The 12,447-nt window shown below is 42.5% G+C and overlaps 1 protein-coding gene across 5 annotated transcripts in view; it reads right to left on the reverse strand.

The window, feature by feature from the left end:
- Positions 1–6,647: 6,647 nt before the first annotated feature.
- The window catches only part of LOC136740259 (signal transducer and activator of transcription 5B), a 112,797-nt gene continuing 106,997 nt past the window's right edge, over positions 6,648–12,447 (reverse strand). For 4 of the 5 annotated variants that reach the window (XM_066698427.1, XM_066698425.1, XM_066698426.1 and 1 more), the window contains 4 exons: positions 11,547–11,702; positions 10,983–11,034; positions 8,593–8,700; positions 6,648–7,299 (listed from right to left, as the gene is read on the reverse strand). In XM_066698427.1, the coding sequence (XP_066554524.1) occupies positions 7,173–7,299; positions 8,593–8,700; positions 10,983–11,034; positions 11,547–11,702 (443 nt within the window). In that variant the 3' untranslated portion in view covers positions 6,648–7,172. The remainder of the gene's footprint in view (positions 7,300–8,592; positions 8,701–10,982; positions 11,035–11,546; positions 11,703–12,447) is intronic. The other variant, XM_066698429.1, reaches the window with a different exon arrangement.

The raw sequence follows: 12,447 nt of genomic DNA on the forward strand, positions 1-12,447 counted from the left end.
GTGTCGTAGATTCCAAGGGGATTGAGATGGAGAGATCAGCAGAAGGTGAGGAAGAGTGGGGAAAAAAGAAGAGATCCAATTTGGAGAGGTTGTGCTTGAGGTGGTGCGAGTGCATCCAGGCGGAGATAGCAGACAAACAGGAAGAGATGCGAGAGGTGATGAGGAGTCAGAAGAGGGAAAAGACAGGAAGATCTGGGCATCATCTGCATAGAAGTGGTAGGAGAAACCATGGGATGCGATGAGGGGGCCCAGGGAGCGCATGTAGAGAGAACAGGAGGGGGCCCATGACAGAGCCTTGGGGTACGCCTGTGAGGAGAGGATGGGGGGTGGATGAGGAACCTCGCCATGTCACTGAATAGGTCTGGTCACTGAGGTGACCAGGTGAGAGCAGTCCCAGAGATTCCAAGGTCAGCAAGGCAGGAGAGGAGGATGGAGTGATCGACAGTGTTAAATGCTGCGGAGAGATGAAGGAGGATGACGACTGAGGAAAGGGAGGCCGCCCAAGCACAGCTGAGGTAGTCAGTGACTGCCAGGAGAGCCGTCTCAGTGGAGTGAGCTGTGCGGAAGTCGGATTGCAGAGGATCAAGGAGTGAGTGATGGGAAAGAAATGCAGAGAGGTGACAGTGGACAGCATGCTCGAGGGTCTTTGAGAGGAAGAGGAGTAAGGAGACAGGGCGGTAGTTCTGAAGAGGTGGGGTCGAAGGTAGGTTTCAGAGCAATGTAGCATCGCAGGAGGTAAGAGAAGAACCAGATACCATGTGGCTCTCCGGAAAATAGATACATTAGCAACTAAATGCATACAGACTGTTTGGTTTGATTGAGACGTGGAGCCCACGTTTTGTCTCCAGGGAACACTTTCCCAACGCACTGCACTTCATTAGCATTTCATTTGCTTTGCAGGGGTCACTGCACGCCCATGACAGAGGACTCCTCCTCGCAGCGCAGGGGAAATGAAAGGAGCTGATCACATTCACAGCACAGAACTCGCCACCCTGCTCTGCGTGCAATTACTCTCATTATTTCCCCTTTTACTTCATGTAATGAGGCAATTCAAAGTAGACGTGGGAGAGATTGGTATTTTGGCGTGTTCTTAGAATAAAAAGAATGAATCGCAAGCATAAGCGGACTGCCCACCGGGCAATTCCAGACCGGGAAATGCCAGAAAGGCTGGTCCATTGTTTAGTTCAGTGGGCTGGTCGCCCCGTTAGACAACCGGACTGCACATCGTCAGCACCCATAACCACACTTTGGCAACCCCAAACACCCCCCCAGACTGCACTTTATTGGGACTAAGACTTCACCAACCGTCGCCCCCCTGGGTAGAAGTCCAGGGCCGTTTTTCTTTTCCCAGTCTGCCTCTGATCGCAAGGAGAAAAACAAAAACCTCAATGCCATGAAACAATGGCAATGCCCCGCCAAAGAATGTAATTTTGATGCCGATATTTCTGGATAACTCATGAACATTCCGAGGTTATTATCACTGTAGCATGTAATCTTGCCAGCCAACATCTCAATCTTCTCTGTTTACTGGCGGTTTAAGTGTGACCCCCCGCATCCCCCTATCCCATTTGAAATCGGGTTAAGGATTTATTTGTATATATATTTTCTAATATCCACAAAAAATGTAATCCTGTACACATTGTGATGACAACAAAAAAAAGCTGTGATTATGTCTTGTTTTGGTCTGGTGGACAGAAGCAAATTATGACTGCTATTTTTACATGACCAGAGTGTTTTGTATCTTTCATGTATTAATGTGCTTTTGCTTTATTACATGAATAAAAGGCAATACTTTCTATAACAATGTTTTGTTTTTTAATCACTGAAGTATTTGAAAACATATGCATGTATATAGGATCTTGGTTTTCCATATAAGTGTAATTACGGGTAATGGGTTAAGGGTCTTACCCTGAAATTAAGAGTAAAGCACTTCACTACTTTAATTATGTCTGCTTACTATGCATCTCTACATGCACAATCAATTGACTAATGTTTCAGTTGTGTGAAATTAGACAAACACTTCCACAGTAAAAGCCTGAGATGTGTGTGTTTTGTACTGTAAGTGTCTGTAATGGCATGTAATAATGCATTTAGGTTTGCATTTACCTTTGCATAATGCATTTAGGTATTTGTAAATACTTCCGATGAAACCCATATAGAGAATTGACAGGCAGAATGAGTCATCTATTCATTTCCAGCAAAACATCTTAACTAACAGGATGACCTGGGGAAAAGAGCACATTACTGAATTTCAGCAAGAGTAAGTTTTGTGCTTGCTTTATTTATTTATTTTGCTCAGATGGAAGCATCAAATTGGACTCGCTCCGGTCTCTCAACAAAAACAGTTATCAGTATCCAAGCAACACGTGTAAGCAGGTAACCTAGCAACAGATGGATACACCCATGCATGGGTACCAAAGGCTTTCAGAAGGCAAGGCCTGAACACTTTCTAACACAACAAAAAGATATTTCTGTCCCCACAAGTGCAGGGTTTTTGACGTCAGTTATTTTTCATTTTTCTTGGCTGCAGGGGGAGGTTGGTACTATAGCATGAAAGACAGAGTGCCCATTTTCTTGTTTCCTTTCCCATGCTTTGCTCCAAAAATACACAGGTCATGTAAAACAAGTTATATGTTGTGTGTCTGGAATGCACTGTCAAACATCTCTTTCAAACATCAAAATTGTTCCCTACAATTGTTTTCCTGGGGGGGTCCAACTGAAGGGGAAACTCAAAGAACATTGAAAAACTTCAGTCAAAATTGGGAGATGTACCAATAGGTTATGAAGCAGGTACCATGTCTATGAGTTCATCATTGCCTAGGCAAATTAAGAGTAACACATCATCAGGTCTAAAGGGCTTTAATATTTGCTTTATTTCTTGTTCAAAGGCTGCTAGTTCCTATTTCACCCAGAAGATGGTAGGAGAGAGTTATTCCAGTTTCTGCCAAACACCAGTCTGATTAATGGCTTGTTTTTCTTTTGCCCGACTTGGAACAAACCCCCAGAGGAAATGAAAACCTTCAGTTTAATTCTTGAAAGTGTTTGTTCTGGGTGCTCTCTTCCCCACCAAACTGGGCAACAACAACCTGGAGGAAAATGTCATGAGACAATACACAGGGAGGTACTGCATGGCTGTGCACTAGGGAGAGCTTGGACCTTGTATAAAGAGCCTTTCTTTCTCCTGCTGTTAGAACAAAGCTAAAGGCATTTAAGAAAGCAGTTCAAGAACGCTGTTGTCAACTGACATGAGAGCCCAGACTTGGCCAGTATTTCAGTTGTTGTGGTCTGTGATAAAGTGAAGCCTCCACACTCTAAACAGCCCATAGCGGAACAATCCATCACAACCCGAGAGCACACCCATCCCTTCTCGGGACAATTTAGAAAGACTAGGTTTCCCACACATTCTTCGAGTCTCAAGACTGGAAAATATGTTGACTTGTCCTACAGCATAGTGTGGAGAAAAACAAGAAGAAGGCATCAAATCAATTCATAATACTGTCTGTAAAAATATATCTCCTCTGTTTTGACTGGAGGGAGTTATTTTAAACTTCAAATGTCAAAACTCAGAGGACAGCTTGTTTTAAGACTGACAAACACATATACACACACACACACAGCATGTTCTTCTTAATAAGCACTGAATAATGTATATTAGTGGGCTAAGTGCTATACACTCAAAACATTGTATGATATGTAGGTTAAGCAGGTATAAAAACATTGGCATTTACGAGGCATGAACTAATAACGCAATCTGCTAGTATTCTTTGAACCTTAAATGTCTTAAAGGCCTGAAATACTGGAAGATGTGCAGAGGGTCTCAAGCCTAAAATAGTGTGTCAATAACTCCACTGATTGATTGACCGATTACCCCAGGACAGTACATACAGATGACCATTGCTTTGGGCAGCAGTTGACCACACAGCAGGTCAAAGCAGATAAGCTAGAATGACTCCGATGCTTAAATACTAACTGCTATTAGCATTACTAACTAGAACCCACTCAACAAAAATCTGTTGAAAGTGCTTTCTGTCCTATTCAGGACCAATGTATTTATTCTAGTTGGTTGTTATATTGTGTACAGACACCACAGTGAATGGTCATCTTCGCCCACTCTTATCTGCTTCAACAAAGACATCACAGACTTGTTCAACTGACTGAATGGGGTCAAAGTTCTGCCAGTTGCCCTGTCCGTTGGCACTGTGTCATCACCCAGAATGGCGGTGTGTATACAACACACTATGCACAGCCAACTGTACTTGGTCAGCAGTGGTTCACTCAGTAACTCAGTAACTGTAGCTGTGGGGGAGCAAGAAAGAAGTATCTATGTATAGCTGCCACCACTGAGTCACAATTAGTGTAGCTAGTTACTGTCACAAAAAAAAAAAGTTTTTGGTTATCTGTTCCAAATGCAGTAGATATACAATCAAGAAAGAAGACGACCAGATCTTAAATGGACTGTACCACAGGTGACGCGCTGTGTAGAGGTTGTTTTTTGTGAAGGGGGTTTTCAATGCCACAGTGGGGTGTTACTGCCATTGCTGCTGGCCCCCCATGCATCAAACACCACAGACAGAGCATCTCTGGGACTATCAGGCTGCAGTCTGACCACCTTTCAAAACAATTCCCCATTAAGGCTCAAGATCCTATGTGAACAACTGCTTTACATGATACAATGGCTCTTATCCTTATCCTCCAGACAGACGCATAGATAGATAACAGCGAACACAAGGAAGCTGGCTCAGAGTGGATCATGCTTCGGCGAGCTCTCTATGGCTTAAAATGCACACACGCAGATTACACCGTCTGGGCAGATCAGGTCAGCAGAATCAAGTGGCCTTGACTGTAACATTTACATCAGAAGCACATTTTAATTTTTTTTACTGTTCAAATTATTTATAAAACTTTATTTGGATTGACGTCTCTTGGCTTACATCCACGTACTAAAACGCAAACACAAATTATGAACAAACATGAAAGAGACGAGAGGGTCACCTAAATACTCAAGGTTAAACAATGTACTTCAGGTGAAACAATAACAACCAGAAAATTAAAAAAAAAAAAAAAAAAAAAAAAAAAAAAAACTTGATTTTTTAATTTATTATTATTATTTTTTTTTTACCAGGGAGCAAAAAAAACAAATAATAATAATAATAATAATAAAAAAAAAATGTGATGTTTTTCCAAAAGACCTTTTCTCATTTCTAGTGAATGTCAAGTGGACGTCGTGCACTCGAGCTGTAATCCATTGGCTGCAGGTAATTCTCTCTAATGGCATTCCTCTGCACTTGAATGTAAGTCTAAAAAGTTATGGTGGCATTTTACCCCCCACTCTCCATTTCTGTTAATCAGAAAAGTGTCACAATTAAAGGAATACAGAAAGAGATTTACATGGTAATAAAATATCATTATTTTAAAGAAAATATATTTATATATATATATGCATCTCTCCTTGCCATCTCTGTGCTCTGGTCATTCCTGAGACCCTTATGGCTTTCACAAAATCTGTTTTGATGGCTTCTGGGATCGGGAGCAAGTTGGGAGGTGGGGAGACGGAAATCTTTTTCCTTCTAGTTTGGTGTTGTATGCGATCAAAGGAACGGGCCTACATCAGCACAAAAACATTGGGGAACCACACAGCTGCATTAGCAGCATTTTTTTAATGGCTTTCTGGTCTCTTTAAAAAGAGACAATTGCAAATCCTCACTGACCTTCCTTGCCTATATGTCCTCGCCATGATTTTAAAATTAAACCCGCAATTTAAAAGCTTTTATTTTATGCTTATGTAATGTTATGCTTTATGTATTTTAATTGAAGCAACAGAAAGACAAAAACAGAAGAAAGAGCAGAGGGTGACCAAGACAATCACTGCTCCTTATTCTATCAGAAAAGCCAAGCTCTCTCACAAGGGGGTACAAAAATGTGTGTACACATATATATATATATATATATATATATATATATATATATATATGTGTGTATATATATATATATATATATATATATATATGTATATATATGTATATGTATATGTTTGTGTGTGTGTGTGTATATATATATATATATATATATATATATATATATATATATATATATATATATAGAATTAGTTTTGGAGCTAGCAGCCCTGTTTTGAATCAGATTGTCCTCTTTAATAAAGCACTGACGATCAAGACGTCTCTCCGACTGGTGGAAACCGCATTTAAGATCCTAAAGCCGCCAGAGCTTACATAAGGTGAGGCTGAAAACCTCCATGTCGGACTGGCATGCTCTCTTTAGTGTACTGCGTCTGGGATCTAGTCAGAACACTGTATGTTTGAAAGCCCAGCAGTTTTGCAGTCTTCACCATCCAGCTCATTTAGACAGACAGCTCCCAGCCCCCCCGCCTCCCCTTTTCATCTCACCTATTGTTAAAAGTCTGAAAAAAAAAAGTTTTATGCGGCACCATTATCACATCGCTTTTAACATAACACAACACAAAGAACGCTACTCTCAACACAGGACGCACAACAAAACACTTAAGTTCTCGCAAAAACTAATGTTAAAAATGGCAGAACCTATGTGATGTAATAATAATAATAATAATAATAATAATAATAATAATAATAATATGAATATGAATATGAATATGAATATGAATATGAATTAAAAAACAAACAAAACAAAAACTTTTTTGGTGAGAAGGCAGTGAGTCAAAAACTGGCAGACAGCTTCGGTGAACCATTACATCATAATACAAACTTTGAAACTGTTTAAAGGATTTTGTACAGTAGATTTCTTTTTCTTTTTTAAAAATGCAAAAAAAAAAGCTATTATAAAAAACAAAACAAAAAAGAACATGCAAACAGCGATCGGCCTTTATACACTTCGGTTTATAAAGCGAAAAATCCTTTGCAGCCTATTGTGCAGCGTTGTGTCGTTGTTGTCGCAGTTTTTTTTTCATCCTTTTCGGTTTTACGAATACATAAAAATGGAAAATACCTTTGCCATGCTGCAGAAAAAAAAAAAAAATCTGATTCACAACCATTATTAACATTTCACATTATGGCTCTTTAAAATAAAACAAAAACAAAAAAATGAGAAAAAAAACAGACGAACAAACAAACAAATAATGGAATTAAACCATCAGAAAACTTTATGTGATTGCTTTGGGAAGGGATGTGCAGGGTCAAGGGTCATGACTGGGTGTGTCCGATCCACTGGTTTTCCATTGGCCGACGCAAGAGCTCCTCCACGTGTCTGGCAACATCCATGGTGTCGTCCAGGTCAAACTCCCCGTCGCCATCCAGCATGGGATCACTACTGCCAGGGCACACCAGAGACAGGTCAATACAGGAGGACACGCACCGACACACACCAAGTCGCACACAGGTAACGCAAAGAAAACAATAATAATAATTTTACATTTATATAGCAGTTTTCATCACGAATGATCACAAAGCAGTTTACAAGGAGAATGGGAGTGGCTTCAACCCCCTCTGGTTTAATCTCACAGCTAAGCTGGAGAAGTGAGCAAAATTAGGCCAAGTTACAAGAGTGGAAAAACTGCAGGGTGACATAAAATTCTTGTTAGCTCACTGTACTAGGATTTTTGCTTATTTCTTGTGTACATGTAGAATGAATAACATGGTTTCGGAAGGGTAATATTTCAAATCATATACACACCGATCAGCCATAACATTATGATCACTGACAGGTGAAGTGAAGCAGGAAAAATGGGCAGCGTAAGGATCTGAGCGACTTTGACAAGAGCCAAATTGTGATGGCTAGACGACTGGGTCAGAGCATCTCCAAAACTGCAGCCCTTGTGGGGTGTTCCCGGTCTGCAGTGGTCAGTACTTATCAAAAGTGGTACAAGGAAGGAAAAGCGGTGAACCAGCGACAGGGTCACAGGCGGCCAAGGCTCATTGATGCACGTGGGGAGTGAAGGCTAACCTGTGTGGTCCGATCAAACAGACGAGCTACTGTAGCTCAAATTGCTGAAAAAGTGAATGCTGGTTCTGATAGAAAGGTGCATCGCAGTTTGTTGCTAATGGGGCTGCGTAGCCGCAGACCAGTCAGGGTGCCCATGCTGACCCCTGTCCACTGCCGAAAGCGCCTACAATGGGCACGTGAGCATCAGAACTGGACCACGGAGCAATGGAAGGTGGTGGTCTGGTCTGATGAATCACGAGTTCAAGGTGTTGACTTGGCCTCCAAATCCCCCAGATCTCAATCCAATCGAGCATGTGTGGGATGTGCTGGACAAACAAGTCCGATCCATGGAGGCCCCATCTTGCAACTTACAGGACTTAAAGGATCTGCTGCTAACATCTTGGTGCCAGATACCAAAGCACACCTTCGGAGGTCTAGTGGAGACCATGCCTCGACGGGTCAGGGCTGTTTTGGCGGCAAAAGGGGGACCTACACAATATTAGGCAGGTGGTCATAATGTTATGGCTGACCAGTGTATATATATATATAATAATATTAATGGAGTGTGTAATTCCCTTGTTTAATACAACAGCAAAAAAATCCCCTTTGGTACATATATACAGCAGTCAGGGTCAAGTGCAAGTGTGTGTCTGTAGGCTGGCAGCGGTACAGGACACTTACGCAGGAGGGTATATGCCATAGGGGTGTGGGTGACTGACGGAGGGTGAGGCAGCGTGATCCATATAGGTGGCATTTCCTCCAGTGGGGTCAGGGGGTGCAGTTGTAAACCTGGAGTAGAAGAAAATCCCAAAACAATCAATACATTTTCACATAACCAAACGCAACTGTCTGTGAACACGAATGATAAAGCTTGTCATTGGTATATTTAGGCATCTCTGTTGTGACCAGCCCTGGTCCTGGAGTACAGCAGACCAGGTGGGGCTTTAAAGAGTCCACAAATCACAGCAGGACTGAGGCCCTCCAGTTTACGATGTGGAAGTCACAGCAACAGGAATGGCGCAAATCAGACCCCTACTTCTAATGCATATGTATCAAGTATGCCCATTTTATTTTCATTTTAATTATTGTTATACTGTATATAGCTTTTGAAGTCTACAGTCCAACTCGGGCAGGATTTGAACCCAGGCTTCCTACTTACTTTGCCTCCCTTCATGATAGAATACAACACATGCCAGGCAAACACCATCTCCTCCCACTCAAGGCAAGAATATCCGACAAAGCCAAACTCAGTACAGGTGATCCCTGCCTGAACCTCGTACGCATACACACTGCTGCCACCAACACGTCAACAGCAAGGACATTAAAGGAGAAGTGTGGCCAATTACACAAAACAACGATCCCTTAATTGGCCAATCGGCATTCTAAGTGCGAGAATAATGGCAGATCTTCATTCAGCCCCGGCGAGCGGTCAAATTAACTCTGCAGCAGCAACCGGAGAGGAGCCTGGCAGAATTAATGCCCTTGTTTAGATGGGGGCCGGGGGCTGCCACACAGCCTGGAGCGAGCTACGCCAGAAGCGAAGCCAGAGGGAAGTGTGCATACTGACGAGTCCATTAGAGGCCGCGCAGAGCCGGGGGCTGTTAACGAAGCAGGGAAATTAAATAAGGACGAGGCCAAGAAAATCTGCGACCACCCCAGTTTCTACACAGGGGAAATTAGCAGATCCTTATCGTTTCATGTATTATGTTAGCGGGACCTAATTGAGGGAGAGCTACGCCGTTAACAGAGTTGGTGTGTACCCACACAATTATACAAATTTTTTCTGGGCAGACAGTAGTTCTTCAGGTTTTGTAGGTCTTTTCATATCGCCACCTGCTTCCAACCTATATGCTTAACACAGTTGAGCTGAAACACAAACCCAGAAGACACTGTGACCCTCCAGGGCCAGGGTTCCCCATCGGCCTCAATGATGCGTCTTGGTTGGTCCTGTTGGTCTACTGAGGGGAGCAGCTGCGACCCGAGGTGTTTACCATGCGCCCATGGCCCCAGCAGTGTTCTCAGTCAGAGCTGCATCAGGCCTTCCTTCAAGGCTCTATCTTGGCTGTCTGCACTGTGGAATCTGTCTACATCTCTAGAGGGATGGGGTGGCGAGCCGACTTCACAGTTTGCCAATTCCAGAAGTGGAGGACACGAGAGAACGCAAGCTGTCCAAGCTGAGGACAACCATGAAAAACAAGACTTGGGGAGACTTCCTAGTCTGAAAGCGCAAGGAGGTGTAGTCTAATAACGGTCTAACTCCCAGCATCGGCCTTCAGCTCTTCACCCCAACAGATGCATTCACGGCCTCATGATGACTACACCATTTGTGCTCTGCATTCATTCCAGCACTGGGTCCTCGTGTGTGATCTGGGCTCCCTCCACACAGGACCCTGAATGAAGCTCTGACCTTAGGGTTTTCTTGATCTTCTTCCAGATTTTTCTTTGATGATCCCTTTTTCCCATGGACTAGATGGATGCAATTCGTCTCGAGCTTCACAGTTCTCTCGCCGCACCTTCCTCTGACATTTCTGAAGTTCGTCTTCAGGCAATCCCTGTATCTCCTGAAGCGAAATCTGTGTGTGCTCATAACCCAGCATCAGTGCAGGGTAGTATGCATTCTTTTGTGGTTTACCATCAGGAATTTGCCCCGACTCAGCTCTAACATTTGGTGCCTCTCCTCTTGGCAGATGAGCTCTGAGAAAGATCTTGGAGTCTGGAATCTTGTCCCTACCAATGAATTTTCATTATTTAATACAGTTGAATTCCCCCCCCTTTCTTTTAATAGGTGACTGGAAAGTAATCCAGCTTTCAGCACATGTACTGTACAGTAAGGACACTTTACATTTTATCCTGTCTATAACTGAAAGGCTTCATTTCTCTTTCCACAACTTCTTCAGAGCCTATTGAACACACTGCTAGCTGTAAATGGGATTTGATCACTTCATCCGGCAGGAATGCTCCACATGCATCTGGGCCATAGACGGTTCGTGATGTGAAAAGGCCACATACGGGAATTTGTCACCGCGGCGCTGCAAAAACAACCAAGTAAACAAACAAAAAGATGAACTTACTCTGGTACAACTTGTCTGATCTGTGGCTTAACGTATCCATCCACTGCTTTTGCTGCAGGAATAAAGAGAAAAAAGTTAATGAGTGGAGAGAGAAGAGAGATCATGAGAGAGATGACTCACTTTCATCCAGAGAGGTGAATGGACATATATATTTAGTATTGTAGGGGATTTTGGGAAGTAAGAGCAAAATACTGGATCCACACGATACAAGTCAAGATAATTGATATATATTTGGTTGGTTGGAAAACTAGGCAACGCTACACAATCTCATCAGTTCATGTAGATTAATCACACAAGATTGAGTGGAGGGGCTGATCTACTTAAGCTTAAGTGTATTCCCGGTCTCCTTTGAGGAAGAGAAAATAATTACATCCCCTGGAAAGCAAAAAGTCTAAAAAGATAAGAACTATATTTGAGAGGCTCAACTGAAAAGGAAATCCTTCACTTGATACACAGGCTGAACCTCACAGTCCAGACAGGGCTGGTTCCAGTCTGGGCTGTGTCATTGTACAGTATATAAAGTATATGAAACAAAAAACAGAAGAAGAAAACAAGAAGGCATACTTAGTAGAGGGGTGTAGTATTTTGAGAAGACGTCTTCTTTCGGCCGGTCGGGGTACAGGAATAGCAGGTGGTTGAGGTCACTGATGCGGTCAGCCAGAGAGCGGATGGAGAAGTCTTTGGTTGTGTACGGCATCAGATTCCACACCATCCTCTCTCCTGCACAGACACACACAGCACAGGGCTAGAGAGAGTCCTGTTCGAAGCACAGACTCCAGTCACAGCACACTCTTTTAACACGAAACCTACTGACTGGACACCAAGGGTCTCCTTATGCAGGTTTACCCTGGTAAATTCAACATTGGAGTTTTGCACTTTCAATATGGTTTTACTATAACGTTACAGTGGTTTCCTATGAGTTCAACAAGCCTTCACTGTGCTTTGCTATATGGACCATAGAGAATACCAAGATTTACTATCATACACATTTCTATGGAATGTTTACTGTGGTAGACCATGGCTTATTTGTGGTAGAGTGCAGTAAAGCACAGTGAAAGCATGATAGGAAACCATTGTACAACCACAGTAAAACCATGTTAAAACTGCCAATATCTTATGGTAAATGTACTAGGGTAACCTTGCATAATGGTCTGAGCAACCACACAGCCTCCTGTTATAACTGATATAGCTGCAGGCAGGGTTTACAGAAGAGAAAAGCACTTCAGCAAGAACAAGGCCCTGTTGTTGGTATCAGAGCAGTCGTTGTTTCTGTAGTATAGCCCCTTAGCCATTTACTAAATGACTTGTATAAAAATTATAATTCAATATTATCATGAAAAGACCTATTAAAAAACAGAAAAATAAGCTTTGTTTTAACAAGGAAACATGACCTGCTTATCTCCAGTGGATACTCGTGAGGATGCACCAAAATACCACACAAGATATGTACCACTACATAAAAGAA

This window comes from Amia ocellicauda, chromosome 3 (genome assembly GCF_036373705.1).
Source record: "Amia ocellicauda isolate fAmiCal2 chromosome 3, fAmiCal2.hap1, whole genome shotgun sequence".
In the NCBI taxonomy this organism is placed as follows: domain Eukaryota; kingdom Metazoa; phylum Chordata; class Actinopteri; order Amiiformes; family Amiidae; genus Amia; species Amia ocellicauda.